Source organism: Phascolarctos cinereus, unplaced genomic scaffold (assembly GCF_003287225.1).
Source record: "Phascolarctos cinereus isolate Bilbo 61053 unplaced genomic scaffold, phaCin_HiC Scaffold_5;HRSCAF=322, whole genome shotgun sequence".
Lineage (NCBI taxonomy): Eukaryota > Metazoa > Chordata > Mammalia > Diprotodontia > Phascolarctidae > Phascolarctos > Phascolarctos cinereus.
This window is the reverse complement of record NW_027555958.1, coordinates 244,978,675-245,005,670: the sequence shown is the minus strand read 5'-3', so window position 1 is coordinate 245,005,670 and position 26,996 is coordinate 244,978,675. Positions and strand designations below refer to the sequence as shown.

At 51.4% G+C, this 26,996-nt stretch overlaps 4 protein-coding genes across 16 annotated transcripts in view; 2 read left to right on the top strand and 2 right to left on the bottom strand.

Annotated features, from left to right (window-relative positions):
• The window catches only part of COL11A2 (collagen type XI alpha 2 chain), a 39,412-nt gene extending 26,307 nt beyond the window's left edge, over nt 1-13,105 (bottom strand). The window contains exons 1-9 of one of the 9 annotated variants that reach the window (XM_020974220.2): nt 13,015-13,105; nt 10,429-11,560; nt 6,996-7,145; nt 6,599-6,809; nt 6,253-6,415; nt 3,295-3,486; nt 2,334-2,411; nt 1,632-1,694; nt 852-1,031 (exon numbers count right to left, since the gene is read on the bottom strand). In XM_020974220.2, the coding sequence (XP_020829879.1) occupies nt 852-1,031; nt 1,632-1,694; nt 2,334-2,411; nt 3,295-3,486; nt 6,253-6,415; nt 6,599-6,809; nt 6,996-7,145; nt 10,429-10,513 (1,122 nt within the window). In that variant the 5' untranslated portion in view covers nt 10,514-11,560; nt 13,015-13,105. The other 8 variants (XM_020974217.2, XR_002321981.2, XR_013487060.1 and 5 more) reach the window with 8 other exon arrangements.
• RXRB (retinoid X receptor beta) lies at nt 11,862-19,460 on the bottom strand. Its single transcript, XM_020974130.2, has 10 exons — nt 19,343-19,460; nt 18,030-18,280; nt 17,473-17,629; nt 16,766-16,945; nt 15,270-15,442; nt 14,757-14,886; nt 14,421-14,553; nt 14,205-14,296; nt 13,530-13,635; nt 11,862-13,253 (listed from the first exon to the last, which is right to left on the bottom strand). Exons 1-10 carry the CDS (start codon nt 19,359-19,361, stop codon nt 13,106-13,108), a joined length of 1,389 nt encoding a protein of 462 aa, XP_020829789.1. The 5' UTR covers nt 19,362-19,460; the 3' UTR covers nt 11,862-13,105.
• A 393-nt stretch (nt 19,461-19,853) lies between these two features.
• SLC39A7 (solute carrier family 39 member 7) lies at nt 19,854-23,403 on the top strand. The gene is made up of 8 exons (XM_020974129.2): nt 19,854-19,994; nt 20,248-20,763; nt 20,886-21,054; nt 21,179-21,250; nt 21,419-21,550; nt 21,712-21,855; nt 22,078-22,274; nt 22,648-23,403. Exons 2-8 carry the CDS (start codon nt 20,257-20,259, stop codon nt 22,918-22,920), a joined length of 1,494 nt encoding a protein of 497 aa, XP_020829788.1. The 5' UTR covers nt 19,854-19,994; nt 20,248-20,256; the 3' UTR covers nt 22,921-23,403.
• Nucleotides 23,404-23,659: 256 nt separating this feature from the next.
• Nucleotides 23,660-26,047, top strand: HSD17B8 (hydroxysteroid 17-beta dehydrogenase 8). Of its 5 annotated transcripts, XM_020974132.1 has the most exons (9): nt 23,660-23,752; nt 24,047-24,264; nt 24,385-24,501; nt 24,647-24,739; nt 24,813-24,898; nt 25,092-25,176; nt 25,306-25,348; nt 25,594-25,668; nt 25,863-26,047. In XM_020974132.1, exons 1-9 carry the CDS (start codon nt 23,707-23,709, stop codon nt 25,877-25,879), a joined length of 780 nt encoding a protein of 259 aa, XP_020829791.1. In that variant the 5' UTR covers nt 23,660-23,706; the 3' UTR covers nt 25,880-26,047. The 5 variants fall into 5 exon arrangements, 4 of the variants coding, with proteins under 4 accessions (XP_020829791.1, XP_020829795.1, XP_020829792.1 ...); XR_002321974.1 differs by lacking the exon at nt 25,306-25,348; XM_020974136.1 differs by lacking the exon at nt 24,385-24,501.
• The last annotated feature ends 949 nt before the right edge of the window (nt 26,048-26,996 follow it).

Below are 26,996 nucleotides of genomic sequence, written 5' to 3'. Positions count from 1 at the left end.
GAAAATACCTAACTGTACCAGGTGAGACAGACAAGGAATGGCAAACAGGAAACGATCTTCTGAAGCAACACAGACCTTCCCACTCCCCCTAAATGAACATGAGTGACTAACCACCAAAAGGAAGTAGTTCACAACCAATAGGAAGTGATACATTAACAATAACAAGAGATGCATTAACAATAGGAAGTGATGTAGTAACAACAGGAAGTGGTACATTAAGAAAAGGAAATGATGCATTAACAATAAGAAGTGATGCAATAACAACTGGAGGTGGTACATTAACAACAGGAAATGGATGCATTAACAACTGGAGTGGTGCATTAACAACAGGCAAGGGATGAGTTAACAACTGGAAGTGATGCAATAACAACTGGAGGTGGTGCATTAACAACAGGAAGTGATGCAATAACAACTGGAGGTGGTGCATTAACAATAGGAAATGGTGCGATAACAACTGGAGGTGGTGCATTAACAACAGGAAGTGATGCAATAACTGGAGGTGGTACATTAACAACTGGAAGTGATGCAATAACAACTGGAGGTGGTGCATTAACAACAGGAAGTGATGCAATAACAACTGGAAGTGGTGCATTAACAACAGGAAGTGATGTAGTAACAACTGGAGGTGGTGCATTAGCAACAAGAAACGGTGCATTAACAACTGCGAAGAGGTGCATTAACAGGAATCACATTAACAACAAGAAATGATGCAGTAACAACTGGAAGTGATGCGTTTACAACAAGAAATGATGTATTAACAATAGGAAGTGATGCATTAATGACAGGAAGCGGTGCTCACAACTCTGGCAGAGGACCATAGAGGGGGGGCAGAGGAGACCCACATCACTTACGGCTCCTGAATGGGTGGTCTCAGCAGAGAGGGCTGGCCCAAGCTCTGTCTCCTCCCGATAATCATCCCCATAGCCATAGGTGTAATCGTAGGGACCTGGAGGGGGATCTGTGGTCCCCTCCCCATATTCCTCAGCTCGAAACCTGCCAGCGGTGGGGGGACCCTCGGGGTCTGTCTGCTCCTTCCCAGGGCGGGAAGAGGAGTTAGAGGGGAGACAGTGAGGAGGCAGCTAAGAATATTGTGCCCTCTCCCTCTTGAACCTGACCAAGGAGCTGGGGGTTAGGCAGTGGCAGGTAGAGGCTTTCACTCCACGGGGCCCGGGGCCATTTGAGGAAGGAATGGCCCCTCTGAAGGGCCAAGGGCACCAATTGTAAGGGAAAGGACACCACCAAAGGCTCAAAGGGACTTCGGATGGCCAAGTGAGGGTGGCTGGAGGGGCAGGGTGGCCAGAGGGCTGAACAGCCAGGGTGATCAGATGGACACAGTGTCCAGCAAAGGAGACCAGGAAGTGGCCAGAAGACTGAGGGGGACATAGGTGGGTGTGGAGGGGGTGAGTAATCAACCAAATGGAGAGAGATGGGGGGCCGATGGGCAAAGACAGATACAGGTTCAGGAGCTGCTGGGAAGATGGACTGAGAGCAGTCAGAAGAATGGACATGCAACTGGATGCCTAATAGCCCTCTGGCCAGGAGAGGAGAAAATGACCTATCAAGATGAAGTGGGGGGTGGGGGTGTCAAAGCTGTCCAGATTATGCTCTAGGGTGGGAGGGGGCATAGTTACCTCCTCAGGGGGTAGCAGGGGGTTGGACTCCTGGGTCCCATCTTCTTCACCTAGGGGAGGGTCCTGACCTCAAGGAAGGGGGGTGGGGGGGGGGGGAAGAGCACAGCCAGAAGTGGAGGGGAAAGAGGATTAATGTAGATGGGTGCAAAGCCGCAGATATCCCCCCACCGGTAGAAACCTGTCCGCGCTTGGGGATGGGGGTAAATCTCAGATCTTGCAACCCCTCTGGGAGAAGAGTACTGAAGGGGTAAATTTAGAAGACTGGAGAGAGCAGAGATCTGGATCCCCCTGTTCTACCTGCCGGTAACCGCTGCCTCTAGTCCGAGGGGGACCCCGGGCTTGGGGGGCAACTGCCCGTCGAGCAGGGCGTCGGGATATAGGAACCTGGTCCCTGGCTGACCCTGCACCCCTACCATGGGGAGGCTGCCGGGCAGGTGAGGTGGAGGCCCTCTGGGCCGCTGACCTCTTGGTTGGTGGGGAAAGCCGGGAAAGCCGGCGAGGGGGTGCCTTGCGACCCAGGGAGGTAGGGGGAGCCCGCTGAGAGGGGCTCCGAGGCCTCTGTGGCAGGAAAGAGACATGGGAAGGGGTATGAGTGAATGAGCTTCCCCACCACCCAATACAAAGTGGCTCCCACATTTGTGAGGTCAGGAGGGGTGTCCTAAAGTAGACAGTGTGAGAAAGAGGGATCTCTGAGGGGGTTACCTGGTAATCAGGGGTGGTCCCTGTGGTCATCACATCGTAATAAGGGGGCTCATAGTCATAGTAGAAAGAATCAGGGGACTGGGAATAGGGCAAGAGGGAATAGGAAACCAGATGGGGACGGGACAGGAATAAGGAGGTTATGGGGGGAGATGGCAAAAGAAAAGAACGGTGACCAGAAGGAGTTAGCAAATGAAGAGGCATTAGCCATAAGGGAGATGAAGGGGAGAGAAGAATGGGTGGAGATGGGTGGTAAGGGAAATAGAGAAGCAGGTTGAGTGGGGGTCCCACATGTGGACAGAAGCAAACATAATTAAGAGATTGATCCAACACTTGAATTCCCAACCCCTTATCAGAACCCTCACCCTAATCATCCCTCACCTCAATTTTATGCTAGAGTTCCCCTCCCCTCTTAGGCTTATCTATACATTTCCAGGCCCTCATAGACAAGACCCCCTCATACACATCTCCCGAGACCGTTAACACTATTACTATCTCTGGTTGTGTGTTTCCCCGTCTTTGTTTCTTTCTGACTATTTCTCCATCTCTTATCTTCCCATATCTCCATTTTCTCTCAACCTCTTCCTTCCCCAAATCTCTTAATTTGGGGGTGAGGATGCAGCAGAGGGATGGGGGCACATGTTGAACAAGAAGGAAATAAGGAGTGGAGGGATGAGCAGTCCCCATCCTCCAATTCCTCCAAATTCCTTCATCACAAAACCTTTTCTTTAAATGAAAATAAAAATAGTTTTGTGAATGAACATTGTAGATAAAGGAGGAAAAGATGGCAGCATAAAGTTGTGGGATGACTAGGACTGGGTCAAGGTTGATCAGGGCTGGCAGGGGTGAAACATCACCCAGGAGGGTGGCCTGACAGTTTTGAGGGAAGCTTCATGGAGACGGGTTTGGAGTTGCCTATTCTGGGGTTTGCTGTAAGTTGAGGATTCCTATGGTTCTTGCTCACCTGTCTCTGGGGTTCCTGGTTTTGGGGCCTATGGAGTCTGTGTGCTTCCCTTGTCTGGGATCTGCGAGCTCGGTGGGGCTCTTGATTCTGGGGTCTCTCCCCACGGCTCCCCTCACAGTACAGCTGTCGTCGCTCACAGGATTCGTAGGCAGCCTGGGCCCCAGGGACGATGACAAGTTGCTGGATATCACCCTGGGGAGTTGGGGAGGAGAACATGTTGAGGTGAAGCATGATATCCCTCCTGTCTCTTTCACAGAAGGGTGGAGGCAGTGAGAGACGGAAGATAGGGACTGGGATAGGAAGGAAGAGTGCACAGAGACGAAGGTAGGAGGAGGAAGCCAGGAACAAGAAGTAAGACAGATGGGGCTAGCTAACTAGATGGAAAACTGTGACTCCCTTCACCAGTGCCCTCCCTCATATTTGGGCCATGTCTCTGTTATATTCCTCCCAGTGAAACTTCCACCTCTTGCATCTCAGTTTCTTAGGGCCCAGGTGATTGAGAGCTAATCTACTAAACTGACTTTGGCTGATTGAGGGCTCACTCAATGGCAGATCTCTGCCTCCAACCCCCTCCTAACTTCCCATCCCCCATTCCTCTCCTCTCTCCTTTCTACCCCTTTCTGATCGCATTCAGTCTGTTCACCCACCCCGCTCTACCCTAGAAAAATCCCTTTTAGCTTAGATTCTTTCCCTAGACTCTCCTCACCACTTTAGCCCTCCTTGGTTTCAAGTTCCCCAATTGACAATCCTAGGGTTCCTGACATCTCCATTTCTAGCTAGCTGAGCCACCACCACTACCACCACTTCCCAGCAATTTTACAGAAGCCTTCTTAAAATAATGCCCTGGCCTTTGCTGCCTCACTGAAGAGTGAGTGACTGTGATGAGCCTCTCAGCCTCCATAGGATGGGAGGCCATCCTCTTTGCTCTGAACAGGCAGCAGGGGGCAGTTCAAGGGGCATAAGAATTGTCAGGGAACCCGTATTCAAATCCTCATTCTGTTACTCCCCGTGTGATCTTGGGAAAGTCACTTCCCCTTTCTATGCTTAAGTTTCACCCCATGTAAAGCAAGAGAACTGGACTAGATCCTTTCTAAACCCCTTCTACAGCTGATGTTTCTGGGATTCTAGATTTCTGGTATCTATCTGTTCCTCTTCCTTCCCTTCTACTCCAAGTCCTTTTCATCTCTTGCCTGAATAAAAACCATTACCTAGCTGACCTCCCTGCTTTCTCCTGTTTCTCCCTTTCATGTGCAATACTGCCCAAATAAACTCCTAATGCATTGTTCTAATTTTACCATTTACCTCCTCAAGAGCCTTTAGTTTACAGGTCCTGAGCCAACAGCATATTTCACCTACAGTTTCCCAGGGTAAGACAGCCTATTCAGAGGAACTTTAACTTTGGGTCTCAAGGCCAAAAGAGCCTTTTCACTACTTTTTAATCATCCTTGATCTTGGGTTCAGAGATCTCCCATGCTTGATCACCTTCTACCATAGCTGCCATATCTCAGAACCCATTTTTATCTTTCCACTTCCACATTCTCTCTCCGCACCACAGACCACAATACTGTTTTCTCAAATTCCTTTCCCCCCAAAAAAGGAATACACAAAATCTGAATTAATGCAGGAGGGTAAGGTGATTAGATGTCTAAAATTTTTTAAAGTCCCAGAAAAAGACTAGAATAGGTTTGAATTTTAAAGTCCCAGCTAAGTGATAGCTGCTGTCCATAATTAAACATACCTGTCCTAGCTTGGCTGTGGTTTCCTCTCTGGCAAACCCCTGGTAGGAAGCCAAACAGGCTCAGGGGCTATGAAGGCCTAAAGGGCTCTTCATCTTCACTGAGGATTCAGGGATTAGGTAGGCATTCTGAAAGCTGGGAAAAGTCTTGTGGCCAAATCAAAAGTTCCATGAAACACTTGCTGAACATAAGAGCCAGTTCCTTCAGCTAAGTGATAAGGTTCCGCAAGGCCTATAAATAAGACCCAGGGCTGGATCTTTAACAGGCTGCCCACTACTTATCCAAAGCTTTGCCAATATCTGGTACCAATCTACTTTTTCATTGCCCACTACTACCTTCCACATATTGTTGGTGCCCCCTGAGCAAATCCTAAACTTCCCTGACTGTGCTGTACTTTGCTCATGCCTTTTCCTCTCTTAGAAAGCCTTCCCCTGATCCCTAACTGTTGAAAACCTGTTCCTCCTTCAGGGCCCAGCTCAAATGTCACTTCTTTCAGGGAGCCTCCTCTAATTCCCATAGCCAGAAGAGATTCAATGCTCACATGGCATTTGTCATATATGGCCTTTTATGACAGTTATATCATACTCTCATAGCTTTAAGAATTCAGAGGTTTTTAAGTCTGACCTCATTTTATAGTTAAGTAAACTCATGTTAAATGACTTGTTCAACATCACACAGCTAGTACATATCTGAGGCAGTATTTGAACCCAGTTCTTCCTGGCTCTGAGTCCACTACACCATTATTTATCTCACCATCCTACTGGATGACATGCCACATCTTATTCATCTTTGTCCCACCAACCCATCCCCTGCCCCCATCCCCACGATACATTTCACATAGTAGATGACACCAAATCTTTTTTTTTTTTGGTAAGGCCATCGGGGTTAAGTGACTTTCCCAGAGTCACACAGCTAACAAGTGTCATGTGTCTGAGGCCAGATTTGAACTCAGGTCCTCCTGACTCCAAGGCCCAGGAGCTCCATGCACTGACCCACCTTGCTGCCCCCGCAAATCTTTTTGAATGACTATTTGGGCAGAGAAGGCTAAATGACAAACCTCAAGTCATACCATATAGGTAGCTACCAAGTCTGCCTGGGGTGTAGGGCAGACCCTAGAGACAAGAATTGAAGAGAGATAGGCCAAAAGGGAGAACTCTGGGGCATGAAGTGGGAGAGGACAGCAGGAGTTGGGAGCAGGAAATGCTTCTGAAGACCCAGTTACCTCAAAGACCTCATCATCCAGGATTCGGGCACCAAAGATGAGGACTCCACGGGTGTCCAGAACAGGGCGGGCACTCCGGGGGAGGGGCCGGGTGACCCGCTTCTTACAGTCAACAATTAGGGTGACAGAGTGGCCCTTAACAGCCACAGCCACACGATGCCACCTGTGGAAAGGAAGCAAGAAAAAAGAAGAATGACCAAGGAGGATGGTAATGCCTGACAGTGGCCAAGCAGGCAAGTCAGTAAGGAATTGGAGGGTCAGGGAAGTAGTATATTTCAGGTCAGGGGAGAGGTCAGTGGAATTAGGGAATAGCAGGGGAAATAGTCAGTGGGTAGAGGTGACTCACTTGCCATCAGCCAAGCTAATGCCTCGGAAAGCAGGCAAAGCAGGGGGTCTAGGCCGCCCAGTCTGATCTTCATACAGGAATCGGGGGGGCCGGCCAAGCTCTAGCCCCAACTGCCGAACACCTTGGGCACTGTACAGGGTCAACAGAGGGGCCTGGAGACCAGGATTTGGCCGGAGCACAGACAGCAATGAGAAATCAGTGGGGAATCCACCTAGAGGGGCGCAAAGACAAAGACATGGGAAGAGAGATAGCATTACAGAGGACTGAGAGAAATAGAGATATGAGGAATGGACACAGGTCCCTATCAGATAAGGTCTGACCTTTCCTCCATTATGACATTTGGCCGCGGGTTCTCCTGTAACCTTCAGTAGCCTCCAATTCCCCATCATCTCCATACCTGGGAATAACTGCCTGGTCGGAGCACTGAGTTGGGCAGGCCGGGTCACTCGATAGGCCACATCAGCTGGACAGACACCAACAACCCTCCGGACACCATCAGGGAGTGAGGGAAACTGGAGAGCACGGAGCACATCCACAGGGGGCCCCCCTGGAAGTAAAGGAAGATCAGGGAGCAAGGCCAATACCATGAAGAGAGTAATTTGGCTTCTGAGTCACAGGCCACAGGGAGGTGGTAGTTGGGGTAGGGGGGGAGAATAACTTGGATCAGGGCAGATCTGTCCTTAGCATTCTTCACAGGACTCAGAAACTCCCACCCTGTCTCTTTCTCTCAATTTCCTTCTGTCTCCATTTATGTGTTCTTCTTTTATCTGTTTTTATCTCTTTCTCTCACTATTCTCTATCTCTGTTGCTCTCATCCTCTCTGTATCTGCCTCACAGCATTATCTGCCTCTCTGTGTCTCTCTGTCTCTGTTTCTGTCTCTTTCCCTCCCTCTCCCTCTCCATATCTTTCTCTCTGTGCCTCTGGCCTTTATCCCAGCTTCGACACAAACAACATCTGGGGGATCGATCAGTCTGGGCACAGGGAGGTGTGCATGTGTGAGAGGGGAGAGGGCATTGGAAATTGGGACACAGAGCTGCATAGAAAGAAGGGTCTTAGGAATTCATCTGGACTCTGCAGTTTGAGGTGGGAGTGGGCACTCCTAACTCTGGGGATGTTGGGGGGAAGAAGGATCTGAGACCCCAGGCCTCAAGTCCATGCCTCCTAGTGTGAAGGAGAAACGGAGTGAATCAGGGGAGGGGAGGAATGGGGGGCGATGGAACTGCCACATGAAGTCTGAGTTGATCCAGGGCCCTGAGCCACACATCTGGGGAACCCATCAGAAATGGTCAGACAGTTCTTACCCAGGAACCAATTGGCCCATTGCTTCCCCTCCCTTATACCTGGGACCTAAGCATCTTGCCTCAAACACCACCCCACCACCAGGAGCCAGCTAGCCACCCCGTTCTGTTCTTACACTCAAGCTTCTGCTGTCAAAATTCTCCTGGAAACCACCTCTCCCTTGTTCCCTTTCTCTCTATTTCACTACAGCCCCAAGTCTGAAGAAAGTCCTATATCAGATCCAGCAAAACTGGCAGAACTACAGAGATAGGTAAGAGAGAGAGAGAGAGAGACATAGAGACATAGAGAAGTGCCCAGTAGATCAGGAGAGCTGGACTGGGCGGGGTGGGGCAGAGAAAAGGCCCTTTGAGTTCTGGAGCTGGGGAAACCACGGACTGCCCACCCCTCCCCGGCCCCCACGTGTGGAGGCTCCGCAAACACCAACTCACAAGGGCGGCTTTCAGATGCAGAGACAGAGGGAGACAGAGAGACAGAGACACATACAGAGACCCCAAGCCCAAGAGGCCTCAGACTCTAGCCCATCTCAACACACACACACACACACACACACACATACACCCCACCTAGGAGAATGCTGTTCAGCTCTATCAGCTCCCTCCATCTAGCCAGGCTCCTTGTCTCTATAAGCATGGAATCCCTGTATTTGGCCCTACAGGGTCCTCACATTTGACCTCACAGACTCCCCCCATTTGTCCCACAAACTTTTTACCTTTGTCTTACGTACTCTCCACTTCTGGCTCTACAAACATCCCTTCTTTTCCCTTCCCCCACTGATTCCCCTTGCCTGTCCCATAGGGTCCTCACAGTCCACAAGTGGTAGTGAGAAACGTATCTTCCCCTGTAATGTTATGGACCCCACCTTTGAGTCTATTATTAAACTCTATGGTTTCTTGTTTCCTACCTCAAATACACACACACACACACACACATATAGGGCACCTCAAAAAAATATATATCTATATGGTCCATCTTTCTTAGTTTCCCTTTGCATCTATGGCAAATAGTCCCCAAATTCAAACAGAGGAAGAGGATTTTTCTCCTGCCTTAAGTTATCCTGAAAAAAGCAGGTTGGTTTTTTTTAACTCCTTAAATTATAGGGATAGGAATTCTTTAAATTCCCAATCTCTGAGAGTACCATTCTGGAATCAGAAGACCTGGGTTCAAATCCTACTCTGATGACTACTATCTGTGACCTTGAGCAAAACCTTGGGCACTTAAATCTCCCTGGGCCTCAGTTACTAATCTGTAAAAGGGATTGGACTAGATGACCTCTGAGTTTATTTCTAGATCTATATTTCTATGTACTTCACACTTTATAGTATCTGGGGGTTCTTCCTACTGTACTCTAAGTGAAATCCTTTATGCCACAATTTCTGACCTGTTTTGGGGGGGGGAAGGGTGAAGGAGGAAAGAGAATAAATTAATATGCTTATTGAATGCAAATTGTACCTAACCTCTTCAAAGGGGATCCCAGCCCTCATTCCACCACCTGGAACCTTGGAGTCCTATTCCTCAGACTCCTCTTCTGTGAAACCATACCTCCCCTCACTGTGGTCCCTTGAGGGTAGAACTTTCTCATCTCAGGAAAACCTGGGGTCCTGGACGCTGGGGTCCCGGGGGAACAAGCCTAGCCACAAGGGGGGGAGGGGAGAGGTAGGAATGCAGAGAGTTGGCTCTGATCTCAGACACCTGATCCCAGACCCGTCCAGCCCGGCCCGTTGGCAGCGGCCCCAGCCCTCTCCAGAGCCAGCCGCGTGGCAGCAGCGAGGGCACAGGGAGAAGGGGGGGCAGCAGTGGGGAAAGAGAACAGGGACAGATAGAACTGTCTAAGGAGCATGGGAGTATCACAGAAGCTCCCCTGAACCTCTGACTCATCCCCTAATATCTCCCACCCTCATTCCACACTCCCAAAAGAGAGAAAAAATAGACACATCAAGACAGGTACAGGCTCCCCTACTGGTGTCGGTGGGCTCCCAAGTACCAGGAGACCTGCACACTCAGCATGATAAGTCAGTTCACCTAGTGAACCTTCCCCCTTCAGTGTATAGCCTCCAATTTCAGGTCTCTGAACAGCGACTCTGACATCTCTTCCCCAGCTCCCTTTCAAAGAATACAGGTGTTCCTAGGCTCCTAGACTAGTTTTTCTACTTACGCACGTTACCCTATGCATCTTTTCCACCACCCGCTATTTGGAAGTTGAGATGTAAGATGAGAGGTGTTCCTGTCCACTCTACCCTCAAGTCTGAAATCTTGACCCCTAGACTCGATCTCCTTGCCTCCCCTCCTGGGACAAGATGTCCCATCTCCAATCCCCAAGGGTTACTGACACAGGGTTCCAGGTGTCTCCTCACACACTACTGTATCCAGGTACCAAAATTTTAGGTGATCCTTCATCCTCACCAAATCCTAACACTCCCAACCCCATTCCACCCAGGGACTTATTAATTCCCATATCCTGCCAGATTCCCTCCAATCCAAGGCTCCTCCCATCCTCCCAACTCTGGTGTCTTGATAACCTAGCCTCACTTACCTGCTCGGGCTGGAGGAGGCGCGCTCAGCCCCAGCACCAAAGGGACCAGCAGAAGGAGACGTCTGCAGCGGCTGCACCGCTCCATGGCTGGGCGGCCGGGACGCCCAGGTCCCCAGGAGCCAGGGAGTGGAGATGGAGGGAGGGAGGAGCAGCTGGAGGCGCTGGGACACCTGACTCAGGGAGAAGGAGCAGCGCGCTCTTGGTGCTCGAACCCTTGGGTCCCCTGGAGAGGGGAGGTTGGCTGAAGTCTGAGGACCGCTGCAATTCTCAGCCCTAAGATTCCATGCACCCAAGGGGAGATGCCAGGGTTCCAGCGCTGCTGCTGCTCCCTCCTGTGCCGCAACCACTTGTGTGTCCTGGGCCACCCTACCAGTCAAGAGCCCCCGACCCCGCCCCCGGCCCAGCCCCCCCCACGCCCCTCTCGCAACCGGAGAGGGAAAATCCCACCCCACTTCTTACACCTTCCCTGGGGAAAATCCCTGCTCCGCGTATGGGGACCAGGGCCTTCCGGTGACCCAGGTATTCTGCCCCTCTTACCTTCTCAAGGACCTAGGCATCCTGTCCTCTTACCCCCATCTCTTCTAGGGCCCCAGGTGCCCTGCTTCCCCTTCTCTCCCCCTAGAACCCAAGCATTCTATTCCCAGTCCCGTTTGGGGGCGGAGTCCGGGTTGTGGGGGGCGGGGTCGGGGGGTTCTCCCCTATAATCAGTTCTCCATAATTACACATACCCCCGCCCTCCCGCAGAGGTAATTACAGAGTCCAGGTATTTATAGCAGAGGCTAAAGATAGTGATGGGCAGGACATTGGGGGGACAGAGGCCCAGAGGAATCAAGGTTACTAGGGGATGTCAAGCATGGAGGACTCAAGAAGAGTCCGAGAGCCGCACGTAGAGTGCGAGGCACAAAGCCCCAGGACTTTGAGAGTGGTAAAGACATAGTGAGGGGTAGCACAAGGGGACAGAGAAGAATCAGTTTGGGTAAATGGACTTGGGATTGTGACCAGGTGCCGCTGTCCTGGGATCTTCGGCACCAGCGGGACGCGCGCAGTCCCAGGGTCTGCCCGGAGCCCTCGGTGCGACGGGTGAAAAGCTGGGATTGAGCAGACACCGCCCGCTCCTCGCCGCCGCCTCCGCCTAGGAGGGGGGCGGAGGTGGCAGGGAAACAAGGAGCCTTTGAAAGTCAGCTCTCTACACTCACACCCTCCACTCCACCGACCCCTGCCCCGCCCCTAGCCTGGCACACCCGCCCCCCCCCCGGACAAAGCGCTCCTTGTCCCCCCACTCCCACCCCTTCAAGCCCTAGGGAAACGACGGAACATCAGGGGGAGTCTGAGCGGTATTTCTCTCCCATTCTTGAAGTCACCACATAGGGACAACACAGAATCCTTTTCCACTCCCTGCTCCCCCACCGCCCCCCCCCACAGAGACCCCCACATCCAGAAAAGCAGCGACTTTAATTTGAAAGCATTTTTTTTTTAGGAAAAGTTCTGTGGGAGAGCTGGAACCTATAGAATCATGCAGGCCCCAGAAGACACCCCCCTCCCCTTTCCCTAGGATTGACCCCTTCCTCCAATCCCTGCAGCAACCCTGCCTCCTCAAACCAGGAGCTCTCCCAGTCAGGGAGGGCAGGGCAAAAAGTTTATGTGAGTACTGGGAAGACATGATTATGGAGGGAGGTGGTGTAATCAGGAATTTGGGGGGGAGGGGGTCAGTGATAACTGTTATCATCTCAAAAGCATCTCTCTTGAACAGCTCCCTACTCAAATCACTCCTCTCCCTGGCTTGGCTGCCCAACAAGATTGGGCAGATAGAAAGGATGAAGTTTTGGGAGAGGACAAATCACTCATGCTTGGAGATCCCCAGGGATGGATACAACCTATACCTTTCCCCTAACTCATTTCTCTTTCACCAGTGGGAAGATCTTTAAGACTAACCCCTGGCTCTCCCTGTAAAACCTCAGCAACCCAAGGAGGGGAAAAAGCCAGTCTATCTTCTTCCCCATTCTACTCCCCTTCAGTCTGACTGGAAAGGGAGATGGCCATAAAAAGAAGGATCTAAGAACCAGGCTATGAAGATTTCAGAGAGATTCCTCTCCCAGTCACTATTACCGTCTCCCACAATCTTTCCATGTCTTCATAAGGGAGGGAGGCATGAGCCCCATGGCCAATGTCCATCATTGCGTAGAGGGGTCCTGCCCCCCAATGTCCATTTCTCTGAGTGAAAACAGAGCCCCCATTTCAACTGTCTTATTCAAAAAATGGGGAGGAAGGGGAATGAGCTCAAAAGGTCCCCAGACAGGGGAACAGGGTCCTGGGAGAAAAGCACAGCAGATCCCCAGTGCTGTACTGAGGGAATAGATTGGGGAGTATGGGGAATCCTTCACCAGTATGAGAACTCAGTTCAAAATTTGGGTATCCCCTATAACTTAGAGGACCAGACCAGCTGAGGTCAGGGACCACCCCATTCCTCTCAGGGTTCTGGGGCTTCCTTGGATGCTGGCATCAGGTGAACTGATGTAAACCCCCTTGGGGTTTAAGTTTAGTTCTGTCCTCTATCCAAGGTGCTGAAGCTTTCTTCCCCACCCTTACCTCCCACGGTTTGGGGCCCATCTTGCATTCCAGCCTCCCTCCAGGCCTCCATCCAGGTATGAGGGTCATCCCCCCCTTCTAATTTTCAGTGTTAGGCAAGCTGGTGTGGTGCCTCTAGCATCTCCATGAGAAAGGTGTCGATGGGTGTATCCCCGATGAGCTTGAAGAAAAACAGATGCTCCAAGCACTTGAGGCCAATAGATCGGAGGGCAGGGAGACGAAGGAGCAGCTTTGCGAACCTGGGGTGGCAGGGAGGAAGAGTGGTGGAGGAGAGGGGAAATAAAGGGAGGAGATCAGAAACCCCTCCATAAAAAGTGTGTGTGTGTGTGTGTGTGTGTGTGTGTGTAAGAGAGACATAGAGAGAAATAGAAATTAGAGAGACAAATTAGATATACACATATACCCGTTACTAGCATCACACCACCCATCCCCATCTCCCATCTCTCCCTCCGCCCCCCTTTAGTTCCACAAACAAATACTTTCCAAGGCTCTTCCCTGTCCCCTTCCCATCTCACCGTCCCTGCTGCTCAGGGTATTTCTGTTTACAGTATGACTCCAGAGATGCATAGACTTTCTCCCTCAGAATCTCTACCTCCCCAGGGTTGGAGAGGCCCTTGGCATCTGCAGTAAGGAGGAGGAAGTGGAATGGGAGAGGATTAGGTGAAGAAAACAACTGGATGAAAGAGGAAGATAAGAGAGAAAGAGTAATAACAAAGTCAAGTGTCCTTCCTCCCATTACTCTCACTCCCAGGGAGCCCTCTACATCCACATTTAGCATTGTTTTGCAAGTGTTGGCTGTATTTTGTTTTTCCAGGACGCTAGGGAGGAAAAAAATTGTCTCTGGGTTATGAAATAGGACATCTGTCCTCAAACCAAGCTAAGATGATGAGTTTTGCAATTTAGAAGATGTTAGAAGGGTTTTTGGAGATCATCTAATCTAATCCTATCATTTTACATGTAAAACTGAAGTCCAAAGAGGTGACTTGTCCAAGGTCATACAACGAATAACTGGCAAAGCCAGGACTTGAACCCAGGTCTTCAAATGCTGAAGTCCAAAGTTCTTTCCACTACTGCAAAATGCCATCCATACAGGAAGGTTATATTTAGGGAGAGGTTGCTTGGTTCCTTGAGAGATTTCTAGGTTATCTGGCGTGGGTAGGGGCATCTCATACAGAAGTATGTCTCCCTACCTGGGTTGAATAAGATAATTGCCCTCAGACAGCCAAGTTCTGTCTTGTCCATTCGCATATCACGCATTTTGGACACCAGTTCAGTCAGCACCCTAAGGAAAGGCATGTAAATCACACTTCTATCCAGCTCAGGAAACCGATCGGCAAAAGATGGCCCCACATCCTCCTCTGCATCAGCCAGCTACCTAGTCTATGAGTGCCCCAGGGAACACTGACCGGTCAAAAATGGCTCCAACACCAGCTGAATGAGCAGAGTTTCGATGGACATGGAGCCCTGTGGCAAGGAGGATGCCATCCCTGACGGAGATGGAACGATGGGAGAAGGAGGCGATGAGGAGCTCATTCCAGCCTAAGAGGCAGAGGCCATTTGGTCAGGCGCCAGAGACCAGGCTGGGGAGTTATTGGAGTTGAAGGGAGGGGGCAGCAAGTTACCCTACTCAGGACAGTCTGTCCACCTAGAGGTGACTCAGGGTAAACATCCCAGGATGCCAGGAGGTCACTGTCAGGTCAGGGTCAAAAGGTCACCTAGACCAAAGGATAGAAATCACTGACCTGCTCGGAGCAGGATGACCTGGTCATCCAAAGGCAGAGAGGAGAAGTGCGGGATCCTCTTTGCCCACTCAACCAGTGTAAAGAGCTGCTTGTCTGCTGCCTGACAGATGTTGGTCACAGGGTCATTTGGCTGAAAGAGAATGACGATACAGAGTTGGGGAAATATTAGGACCCACCCCCTCTTTTACATAAATCCCTCCCACCCCAGGCCCAACAGGTTTCCACCCCCTCCCCCTGGCCAGGGCTACAGTTTTCCCAACATTTAAATTTCTGTTCCATCCCTTATTGCTGGGGAAGGGAGGGTTGGGAAGGGATGGGAAGGATGATACCTCGGGGATAAGGGAGGGGAGGGAAGCTTGCTTATGTGTCTTAAGCATTCCTGCCCTGGAAACCATTCCTATTTCAATGATTACTATCTGGATTATTGGGAACCAGAGGGACCTCAGATATATATTCAAGAACTCCCTCCCCCCAGTGTCATTGGAGAGGATGGATCTCTCCCTCATCACTCACGCTACTGCCGCCGCCCCCGGCCCCCCCGGGCCCTTCTACGCCCTGGTCACTCTTCTGCTCCACGGCGAGTTCAGCCTCCAGGATCCTGTCCACAGGCATCTCCTCAGGGGCCCCCCCGGCCCCCTCCCCTTCCCCGTCCTTCTCCTTGCCCCTTTGACGCTCCTCCTGTACCGCTGGGGAAGTGGGAAGGGGGAGAAGAAAAATGGGTGGGAAGTCAGAAGTGGGTCATGGGGGGTCATCAGCATAAGAGTCAGTCATGTTCTTGGGGGTCACAGGGGACTAAGGAGAACTAAGTAGGTGACTGGAGGATGTAGATAAGTTAGATGTGGGTGCCTTGGTGAAGGACAGAGTCAGGAAGGAGAAGCAGAGATCACCTACAAGGTTACAGAAACTAGAAACAGATCATAACATTCTCTTATTTAGATATATTTTCAGAAAACACTTTTACATTCATTATCTTATTTGAGCCTCACAATTCTATGAGGTAGATAAGGGCAAGCGTACTATTACCCCAATTTTATAGGTAAGGAAACTAAGTCTCAGAGAGGTTAAGTGATAAGGGTCACCTACCTGGTAAGTGGTAGAGCTAGGACCAGAACCCAGGTTACGTGATTCCTGGTACAATTTTGGAAAACGTCACTGCTTTACCAGTATGTGTAGGGGGAAAAAAAAGTCAGGCCTTGCAGTTTTCAAGAGACCTAGGTTCTTGTTCTGGTACTGCAAATTACTGGCAGTGTGACCTTGGGCAAGTTACTTCCCCCTTGATAAGCTTGTTCCCCAATCTGTAAAAATGAAGGGGGATGAACTAGATGATCTCTAAGGCTCCTTCCAGCTCAGACATATTTGGATTCTTATAGTGAGACTCTCAGGTAATAAAGGAAAAAAGAAATAAGACTGCCCCAAGCCTCCCCAGAACTTTATGCCATTATGGGGACAGAAAAATCCCCCAGAGGTCATAGAGAAGAAAGGCTTGAGGGAGTTCCTCTTTGAACCACAAACGGTCGGCAACTGGAGGTCAGAGAAGAAACAACACGATTATAGGGTGGAGGAGAAAGCCAAAGTGGCCATGACTGTAAGTTATAGAGAGTAATGGCTGATAGAGTGGAAGAGGCCAGAAACACAGAGAGGGTCAAAGAGCTAGTCCAGCTAGATGGGTTCCAGAAGGTTGCTAGATCTGGGATAGACACACCACTGCAGAACCACTGAAAGAGGAGGTAGAGAAACCAGATCAGGATCTTTGGAGCCCACTAGCGGAAAGGGGAAATGAGGAAAGAAGACATATGGCAGAGGAGGAAGAAAGGGGCAGATGGGTTGGTTTCCTTACTCTGGTTCTCTTTCTCTTTCTGGCTTGACTCTAAGGTTGTAAGACAGGGGCTGGTGGGCACTTCAAAACATTTCCCCCATTTAACCTCAGTGAAGGCGAAACTGGAAAGACCAAGAGATGGGACGGGAAGAGGGGTGGGGCTGTCTCAGCCGTACAAAAGCTGATTTCTTACCCTCCCTCTTCATGCCGGTGGCAAGGCATTTCTGGTAGCGGCAGTACTGACAGCGGTTCCGTTGCCTCTTGTCCACAGTGCAGTCCTTGTTGTCCCGACATGAGTACGTCAGGTCCTTTCGGATGGTTCGCTTGAAGAAACCTTTACAACCTTCACAGCTGTAGACCCCATAGTGTTTGCCTAGAATGGCAGGTAACAGGGAGGGAGGGGGAACACAAGGGGCTAGAGAGAGACCTGTGGCCCCAGAGTGGGGAGACTAATCACCTTCCCCTCCAAACCCCTGCAAACACACACCCCACCGTGTTGCCTAAAACAAGGATTGGGACCAGGAACCAAGGACACTGACACTTTGCTTACAACCAAGTGCAAGTTCAGTGACACCCATTTTTTATACAGGTTTTACATATGAGTCAAATGACCTGCCCCAGCTCATATAACTAGTAAGTGACGGAACAAGATTTCAAATTCAAGTCATCTAATTCTGACCATAACTCCACATACATCATGCTGCCTCTTCTTTATCCTCTTTTACCTTGACACATATGAGACATATCCTCTGATTTACCCACCCAGTTCCTAAAGCTCTCACCAGGCCCCTTCTCTGCCTCTTAGACGACCACCAGTCATTTATCTAAGTTCCAGCTGCCACAAGTGGGATATGGACAAGACCTTCTCACTGAGCTTTGAGTGACCCCATGATACCGTACCTGAACTCCTGTCCCCACAGATTGCACAAAGACGTTTGCCAGCCCCTGGACCTGATGGGGGAGGTGGGCAGTGCAGGCCTCGAACACCCAACAGTGGTGGCTTCACATCTTCTGGGGGGCCGGACCCTCCCCCAGGGAGTGACACTGTGGAGTTAATCTGAGGGGATATTACAGGGATGCCTGTTGGGAGGGCTGGTGGTGATAGTCATAAGGACCTAAATCTACTCTCCACCTCTTCTATGATCTATCTATCTATCTATATCTATAGGTATGAAAGGGCAAAGGAGACTGAATACAGGTTCAAGGATGATGGGAAGGAGAGGTCAGGGGAATAAAGTACAATTGTCAACTTTAAGAGTGACTGCAAGGTTATTCATCATGGTAAAAAAGGGCCAAGGACATCACAGATCAAAAAGTCTGAGGTCACAAGGAACAGAGATTCACACCAGGGCCTGGTGTCATGAAAGATCACCAGGACATAACCTGGTGATTCAAATTCAAAGCAGGGTCAAGGGTCATATATGGTTCAAGAGGATCATGGGATCACCACAGCTCACCTGGGGACTGCTGACAGGGCCATAGGGTCCAGGAGGGGCTGGGGGAGGCAGCCCAGGTGACCCCATGGAGGAGCTGATGACAGGGAAGGGGGAGCCAAGCGGGAGTTGGGGTGGGCCTCCTGTTCCTAGGAGGGATGAAGCTGCAGAGGGTAGGGGAGCCAGGGGGGGCCCAGGAGGAGAAGGGGGAGGGCCCCCCCGGGAAGGGGGTTGTGGGGATGAGCTCAGGGAGGAGCTGTCTGGGCTTCTACAGTCTGGGATGGGAAAAGAGGAGAGAAAGAAACAGAGACAAAGATGCAGAAAGACAAAAAAAAAAAGAGAGATAATCAGTCTTCATCTGGTCAATTTACTCCAATTCAAATTCAACAAACATTTATTTAGGGCCTACCATGTGCAAGTCCCTGCTGTAGGCACTAGGTATACAAAGGTAAAAGGAGACTTTAAACTTTCTCCACCCTAAGTGAAGACACTTTATTTGCCTTTAATCATTTTTGGGTTTGCCCAAACCAGCCCAGGGCTAGGGAGAAGACACTCCTTTTGGTTAGGAAGTTGCAGAAAGCTTTGGATTTTTTTTTTGAGGGGGGAGGGAGAAGGGAGGATAGAAGTAAAATGACAAACTCTTATTCTACTCTTCTTGAACTAGGAAAAGATTTGGGACCCAGCTTACAGGGATGTTAGAAACCCTCTCACTTTACACATGAGGAAATCGAGGCCCAGAAAGGAAAAGTGACTTGTTCAGGGTCCCATAGCTGGTAAGAGTTGAAGCTAGCATTCAAAGTCTAATCTCCTCTTTCTTTCCACTACATTTTCCCCAGAAGTGAGCTGGAGGCATGAGACAGCAGTAGAACGGTCTGTGAGTGACAGAATGAACGTGGACATTTAGATCTGAACTTAGTGGGGATGGCCCGGAGACTACCTAGTCTCAGTGTGGGTGGGGTCATAAGTGCTGTCCACGAACCACCCCCCTGTCATAGCAAAAGCAGCCTAAGCTCTAGTTCGGGGTCGCCCAGAGGGGGAGATTGGAAGATGCTGACCCCTCCCTGACACGTGCTCCGCCCCCCAGCCCTCCTCTCCAGTCCCTCCCGAGTCAAGCAGAGTGCTGTCCACGCTCCCTCATCCCACTCCGGACTCTAGATCTAATGGGGAGCGAGACCCTCCCAGCATTTGGATTACCCATAAGCTAAGCGTTCGGCAGGGAAGGGGGAGGGGAGACGGTAGGCAAAGACACCCGTGGGTGTATGTAGAAGGGGAAGAAGACATGCAGATAACACCGTCGCTCAACCGCCCGCCCTGGCCCTACCCTGCCGACCACTCACCCCGCCCGCTGTCGCCCATCCCGTCCCGTCCCGCTCCCCCCGGCTCCGGCTCCGGGGCTTGTTGTTCTCCGGCCGCCACCTCCACCCGCCGCCGCCACCACCGGGTCCCGGCCCCACAATGCTTCGCGCCACGCTCCCCCACAGGCCCACACTGCCCCGCGGCATGGGGGCCAGAGAAGGATCTATGGGGGAGGGCAAAGCTTCCAACGGCATGGCCCCCCAGAAGGAGGGGTGGAAGGACTTGGGGGACGATACCTACAGAACTCTGGGGTCGGGAGAGAAGGACAGGATACTGCCAGGGTCTTGGAATGGGGCGCCAGATCTGGCGGAACAAGGTACTTCACTTTGCCCTATACCAAAATGGCAGCACCGTGGCGACAGCCATCTAGGTAAGGACAGGAAGCCGCTGGGTTAGCTTCCGCCCTTCACCAAGGTGGAGGAGACCGTTCCGTTCTTTCCGGCTGGCCCACAGCCTTCCTACACGCATGCGTATCAAGGGACAAGTTTCCCCTCGCTGCAGCTGTGAGAGCCGCTGTCCGGGTAAAGGAAAGGGGCGGAGAAAGGGTGGAACTTCCTCTTCTCGCGGGAGCGGGGAACGCGGGAGTGCCACGTCCGTCCGTGTGAACCGGGGAGAGAGAGGACCCCAGAGCCGGTGAGACCCCAGCCTCCGTTTGCATTCACAGTCTCCTTATCTTCTCCGGGTACCGTAGAGACGGTGGCCCAGAGGGAACATTAAACCGGAATTCCTGAAGACTAGCGAGACTTTCCCCGAGGACCGGAGAGCCTGGGGAGGGGGCGGGGGTGGAGGAGTCTGGAAGACTATAGACCACTACAGAAAAGCAACCACACTGGGGAATAGACCCCCTGGATGGACCCAGAAGGGTCACTCTCTCTTTTCTTTCTAGATATTCGCGATGGCCCACGGAGCCCCAGGGGCCAGATGCTGGGCAGCTGTGGGGTTGGTGACTTGGGTTGCCTTAGAGCTGCTGGTGTCTGGACTTGGGGGCCACGCAGACCTGCATGAAGATGTGCATGAAGATTTCCACCATTCTAGCCATGGGCATGCACACAAGGATTTCCACCGTCATGACCATGGGCACTCACATAAGGATTTCCACCATCATGGCCATGGGCACGCTCATGAAGACTTCCAGCATCATGGCCATGGACATTTGCATGATGACTTCCATCATGGTCACAGCCATGCACCAGGACACCATGGCCACACACATGAAAACTTTTATTATGAGTCTGACCCCTTGCACAGTAGACATTCACATGAAGGAAATGGACACAAAGGTCACACTCATGACCATGGACACAGCCATGCTCATGAATATGGACAAAGCCCTAAAGGCATTGAGGATTCTGAGGTTCTAGGCAGTGGGCAAGACTTGGACACAGTCAGTCTTTGGGCATATGTGAGTTTCCAGAGAATAGTGGGTATAGTGGAAGGGGTTGTGGGGTATGGGATCTTACCCTTATGTAGTAATTAATTCACACTCATGACTTATTTCCTTAACCCCAAATTTATACTTACTAGGCTCTGGGGGCAACAGTGCTGATCTCAGCCGCACCATTTTTCATTCTGTTCCTTGTGCCTGTGGAATCCAATTCCCCCCAGCACCGCTCTCTCCTGCAAATCCTGCTCAGCTTTGCCTCAGGGGGCCTTCTGGGAGATGCCTTCTTGCATCTCATACCTCATGCACTGGGTGAGTGATCTCTGACCTCTAGCCTTCATTTCTTTTCAATTTTACTCTGCCTAACACTTTGAGTCTCTTTATTAGCTGTGATATTTATATCATGTGCTTGATATTTCTGACCTTCTTTCCTCAGAACCTCATTCTCATCATGGGGATGTGGAATCTCAACTTGAGGAAAGGCCAGGACATGGACACTCCCATAGCCGTGAGGAGGGAATGGGGGGAGGAATGGGGCAAAGTCTGGGTTTGAGGTAGGGGGGAGGGTATTTGACCATCTCCCCCACTTTCTACAACTTTATGCCAGAGGATTTGGAGGGGAATCAGTGTACTATTTTTCTATCTTAGTATCCTCCTTCTGTCTCCTTGCCCTCAGACCAGGGCCCCATTCTTTCTGTTGGGCTCTGGGTTCTCGGTGGAATTGTTGCCTTTCTTGTGGTGGAGAAATTTGTGACACACGTGAAGGGGGGACACGGACACGGACATGGACACGGGCATGGCCAACGTGGTAAGATAGAAATACCTCCTTCCCCTGCAATGTAGTCTCTTGTCTTGGGATCTCAGGGAGTTGGTGGATATCTAGGAATCTTCCTGACATAGGGTTGAGCCTGTCTCTAAATGAAATGAGGAGATTTCTTCTTCATTCTGATCATTGTTTTCTTTCCTCAGAATCCTCAAAGGAAAAACAGAGCTCAGATGAGGAAGAGAAAGAGAAAGAGATTGGAGGGGCAAGGAGGAGAAGAGGAGCAGGCAGAGAACCCAGTGATGGTGCAGTGAAACAACTTAAATCTGAAGAGGAGAAAGGGGGCTCAGGTGAGGGACCAGCAATGGTGCTTGAAACATTCTGAAAGAAGTTTGGAGACAGCTTTGGGGGGGGCGGTATTTTCACAAGCCACTGTTTACTGTTAGTTTGGTCACTGTGCTTAGATATTGTTTATCTAAAGGTCATTTCAGGGTGAACATGGTAGCTATAGAAGTGGCTGAGAGAATTTGGAGTATCTTACTCAGTTCACCTTCCCCGTTTCTCCTATACAGACTTGCGTGTGTCTGGGTACCTGAACCTAGCTGCCGACTTAGCTCACAACTTCACCGATGGTCTAGCAATTGGGGCCTCTTTCCGAGGGGGCCGTGGACTAGGGATCTTGACCACATTGACTGTCTTGCTACATGAGGTGCCCCATGAAGTTGGAGATTTTGCCATCCTTGTGCAGTCTGGCTGCAGCAAGAGACAGGTCAGTAATTGGGGGAATTAGGAATATTCCACAGTCATCTATTCCTCCCGGGTGCCCCTGGAGGAATTCCTTCATTCTGTCATTCTTCATTCCTTGCCACTGTCTCTGACCCCTTCCCCCCACATCACCTCCCTAAAATCCTGAGAAATTAGCTTCCCTGTATTCTTTGTTTCTCTCTGTTGTTTCAAGCAGGAGTCTCTGTACTTTCTTTCTCTGGCATACAAATTGTTTCTGCCTTTTGGCTTCTTTAGACTCTAGACTGTGAAAAACAAACTAAAACATTCCAAGTTCCTCTTCTTGCCTTTATATTACAAGTCTTCTCACCAGGGATGATTTTGAAGGTTCTCTTTTTCTTTCCCTACCCTCACTTCAGGCGATGCGTCTTCAACTGCTGACAGCACTGGGGGCCTTAGCGGGCACAACCTGTGCACTCTTGGCTGAAGGAGGGTCCCAGGGAAACAGTGCTGCTGGTAGTAATGGTCCAGGTTGGATCCTCCCATTTACAGCTGGTGGCTTCATCTATGTGGCAACTGTGTCTGTATTGCCTGAGCTACTGAGGGAGGCTTCTCCCCTGCAGTCCTTGCTGGAGGTTCTGGGGCTGTTGGGTGGAGTTGCTATGATGGTGCTGATTGCCTACCTCGAATGAGAGGTGGGAGACCCCTCCCCCTAAGTCTTGGAGGGCAGGGTGACTTGGATGGGGTGCACAAGCCAAAGGGAGGAGAAGCCAAGTACCAGAAAGGTAACCGTCTAGAGGGGCAATGAACTTGGGTTGGCCCTGTACACCTGGAGATCTCAGGGAGTAGACCTGAGAATGAGACTCTAGAACGGCCGCAGTATTGAGAATTGACTGACAGTGGAGTTGGGTTTTAGGTGGCATGGCTAAATGTGGTCATGGTAGAAGGGCCAGCCCCAAGAAGAAAGGAAGAGGGAGCCACAGAATAGGGATGCCTGTCACCTGTGTCCCCCAAACCTGTTCTCTAGGGACCAAGCAGCTCCTCCCATCTTTCCTCTCGAGGAGGGTGTGCCTTCCTCAAAGGCCTGAGCCCTGGACCGAGGGGGTGGAGGGGAGGAGTCAGGATCTAGGTCAATCGTGTGCGGTGATTGGGAGGTGGGGGGGGCTTGTTATTGATCTTATACCTGTTTAGTTTTTTGCTTTTTTTATATCGATGTGGGGGGGGGCAGGGGTTGGGGAAGGGTGGTGACCGGAAATAAAGGCGCCGGCTCTTTCACCCCATCTGGTCTCTTGTCTTAATTTCGGGGAAGGGGGGGGCGCGCGTGTTCTCCAACCTCTCGTCCTGGGAGAAGTGTCGCTTCTTCCCTGGGGCTTGTACTCCCAGAGAGCTAATGCGCATCCATTCTCTTCCGATTGGCTCCAAGTTCTCAGCCCCGCCCTTTCTGTTCCCATTGGTTTGGGGCCGAAGTCCTCTTTATTATGGCGGCCAAGCTTCGGTTGCGTTCCGCGCTCGCTCTGGTCACAGGTTAGGGAATCCTACCACACTTCTCGCTGCCTGCCTTCCCCACTAAAAAGGAGGTCCTTATTCGGGCACGGTGACGTCACTCGAGGGTCGCGCAAAATTCAGCTTCCCGGGGAGGTGTTCTGTTACCCATGTTCCCTTGCCCTCCTTTGCTCAGGCTCCGAGGTTGAAGTGCCCAGTGTCGGGTCCTGGAGCGTTCCCGGTTCTGCCCTCTTCCCCCGACTCCTGCGTACACCCTCTGCCTTGGCCCGCATCCCAAGAACGGCGTTTGTACTCCTTCCTCCACCCATCTCCTAGGTGCAGGCGGTGGCATCGGCCGGGCAGTCAGCCTGCGCCTGGCCAGGGAAGGGGCCCTCGTGGCTGCAAGTGACCGGGATGGGGCAGCGGCCGAGGAGACTATACGGCTTCTGGAGGGGTCGGGGAGCGAAGCTGGGGCCGGCCCAGGGGGTCACGCTGCTTTCCAAGCTGATGTAACCCAGGCCAGGGCAGTGCAGGGGCTGATAGAGCAAATCCAGGTGAGAGTGAGTCTGCACAGTCCACGCGTGGGAAAGGAAGAAGCTATTGCATGTCTCTTTCTCCCAGTCTGTTTTTGTGCTTCTCTGCCAGTAACCTCGTGCCATTCCTGCCTCTCCCAGGCCTGCTTCTCCCGCCCACCATCAGTGGTGGTCTCTTGTGCCGGGATCACCCGGGATGAGTTTTTGCTCGGAATGTCTGAGGATTACTGGGATGAAGTCATTGCTGTCAACCTCAAGGTCTTGACCATTGAACCTTTCATATCCTGTGGTCATCCTGACCCTGACCCGTTTACCTGCCTAGAAGGGAATGGGAGGGGGTTCCCAAAGTAGGAGAAGTGCTTGACCACCCAGCACCTTTGCCATCCTTTCCCTTCATTTTCAGGGCACCTTTTTGGTCACTCAGGCTGCAGCTAGAGCTCTGGTATCCAGTGGCTGTGGTGGCTCCATCATCAACATCAGCAGCATTGTAGGAAAGGTCAGCCTGGGAAAAGGCAAAAGGGAGGAAAGGGAGGCTTCCCTCGTGATCTCTAACCATGACTCATCCACAGGTGGGGAACCTGGGGCAGACAAACTATGTAGCATCCAAAGCTGGAGTGGAAGGAATGACCCGAAGTGTGGCCCGAGAACTTGGAAGGTCAGCCTGGGAGATGAGAGGGATCATTAAGCTGGTTACTTTGTACAGCAGCAAACTAATCAGTCTCCTGGATATGCTTGATCCCTGATCAGCTAAAATAGTAGCTAGATTGATATCCAGCCTGGCAATCACTAGGGTCAGAATGGGGAACTGGCAATTATCAGGGGTTAGTGATAATTCTTCCTCCTCACAGACATGGAATCCGATGTAACTCCATCCTTCCAGGATTCATCATAACACCCATGACAAAGAAAGTACCACAGAAAGTATTGGAGCAGGTAGGGGTCTCCTAAACCCTCCCTCGATACCCATCAAACCCTATCATGGAGAAAATTCTGGACAAGAAGCCCAGGCCAAAGAAACCACTTCTCCATAAAAATCTCCCTTCCTGTTGTTTCTACTTTCAGATAATGCCACAAATCCCGATGGGCCATCTAGGGGTTCCTGAGGGTGAGAAACAAGAGTAAAGAAAAGGGAAACACTGAGTGGAAGGGGGAGATAGAAATTGGGGTTTAGGCAAGTAAAGATTGAAAGATGCTGTTGCACACAAGGCCTAGGGTGTTTGTGAGGTGATGTCCTTAGGGTTGGGAGTTATGTTATTATATGCTCCTTGCCTTGGTTTTTTTTTTTGGGGGGGGAATCATTCCTGAGATCCAAGGGGCAACAGTGGTAAGACTTCTGAACCCTTTCCCCAGATGTGGCAGATGTAGTGGCATTCCTGGCATCAGATGACAGTGGATACATCACAGGGACCACTCTGGAGGTCACTGGTATGATTAAAAGAGAATTGGAAACAGGACCCAATAAGGGAGGAGTTAATGGAAACCTCTGAAACAAATCTTGAGGGATTAGGGAAGTCTTGAAGAACTGGGAATGATGTGGGAGGTTAGAGAAATCCCTATTCCAAACTCCTCTTTTTCTGTCTCCCTCTGTTTCTGTTTCTCTGTGTTTCTGATCCTCCCAGGAGGTCTCTTCATGTAACTCCCACAGGGTCCCAGGACACTGAACTCATCTCTTCCCCCAAGCAGCACCATGGCCAGGCAAAGGAAGATTCAGATAGAGGTTGGGGGACCAGCGACTGTATATTGGGAAGACAAATTATGTGAAAAGGGTGTCTGTGACCCTAATAAATTCTAAATCTTCCTACCACCTCTGGCTCGCCCTTGTGTCCAAGCCTTCAGACTCCTCCCCATTTCCTCCTCCCCTTCTTCTCCTGGTGGGATTGTTCCCATTCACTGGCTCGTTTCCCAGGGCAACCCCCGCCGCCGGGTGTGAGAGGGAGAGAGTGTGGGATACAGGGCCGGCAGAAGGAGGGGGTCTTGGCCCCACCCCTGTAGACAGTGCCCAGCATCCCCAAAATCCCCCTAACTTTTCCCATCCCTGTGTCTCGCAAAGGGGAGGGGGAGAGGGCATCCTCGCGGCCATACTCCTGACTCTGGCATTGGTAAGGGGGGCACAACGTGGAACAGGTGCCTCAACCTTCATCCTTTTTCTCTCAGTCCCCTTTCTATTCCCACCCACCCCCCTTCTCGGTGCTTCACAATAGTGCAGCCGGCCTGGGGTCGGAGTGGGGGGTGGGGGATTAGGGGAGGTGGCCAGGATTAGAGGAGGGGGCCAGCCACTGAAAGGGGCCGGAGGGGATGAAAGAGGGGCCAGGGGAGAAAAGAAAGGAGGGGTAATGGGGAGGGAAGAGGACGGGGCCGGGGGCGAATCGCCTCTGGAGCCCACTTAAGGACTGGCCACGGACGGAAGGAGAAGACAGGGAAGTGGGGGGCTCGGAAGGGAGGGAGGACCGGGAGGGGAAAAGGGTGGTCTACCGGGGCAGGGTGGGGGAAGAAGAAACAACTCCCCCACGTCCGCAAAGATTCCCTGCTCGGTCCCCAGCCATCTTCCCTACTCGGCCTCAGCTTGGTCTCTGGTCCATGTGTACCTGCTCGGGCGAGGGTCCAGGCTCCTCTCCATCTCCTGTGTAGTTCCTGTTCCCACTACTTCTGAGAGCTGGGATCCCCTCCTTGTCCTTAGCTCCCCATCATCTCCCTCCCTTTCCCGTCCCCAGACAGGTCCAGGTCTCCATCTGCTCCCCTCTTTATCCCCAGTC

What these genes read in the sequence shown, in the direction of transcription:
- RXRB (XM_020974130.2), bottom strand. An exon ending in CTGTGGGGACAGGAGTTCAG is followed by an intron (nt 16,946 to 17,472) that starts GTACGGTATCAT and finishes CTGCCATTCTAG; the next exon opens with GCAAACACTATGGGGTCTAC. An exon ending in CCGGGGGCGGCGGCAGTAGC is followed by an intron (nt 14,887 to 15,269) that starts GTGAGTGATGAG and finishes ATTCTCTTTCAG; the next exon opens with CCAAATGACCCTGTGACCAA.
- SLC39A7 (XM_020974129.2), top strand. Translation starts at nt 20,257, where the DNA reads ATGGCCCACGGAGCCCCAGGGGCCAGATGCTGGGCAGCTGTGGGGTTG. An exon ending in CAGTCAGTCTTTGGGCATAT is followed by an intron (nt 20,764 to 20,885) that starts GTGAGTTTCCAG and finishes TATACTTACTAG; the next exon opens with GCTCTGGGGGCAACAGTGCT. An exon ending in TCTCATACCTCATGCACTGG is followed by an intron (nt 21,055 to 21,178) that starts GTGAGTGATCTC and finishes TTCTTTCCTCAG; the next exon opens with AACCTCATTCTCATCATGGG.
- HSD17B8 (XM_020974132.1), top strand. Translation starts at nt 23,707, where the DNA reads ATGGCGGCCAAGCTTCGGTTGCGTTCCGCGCTCGCTCTGGTCACAG. An exon ending in GGCTGATAGAGCAAATCCAG is followed by an intron (nt 24,265 to 24,384) that starts GTGAGAGTGAGT and finishes TGCCTCTCCCAG; the next exon opens with GCCTGCTTCTCCCGCCCACC. An exon ending in CACAGAAAGTATTGGAGCAG is followed by an intron (nt 25,177 to 25,305) that starts GTAGGGGTCTCC and finishes TTCTACTTTCAG; the next exon opens with ATAATGCCACAAATCCCGAT.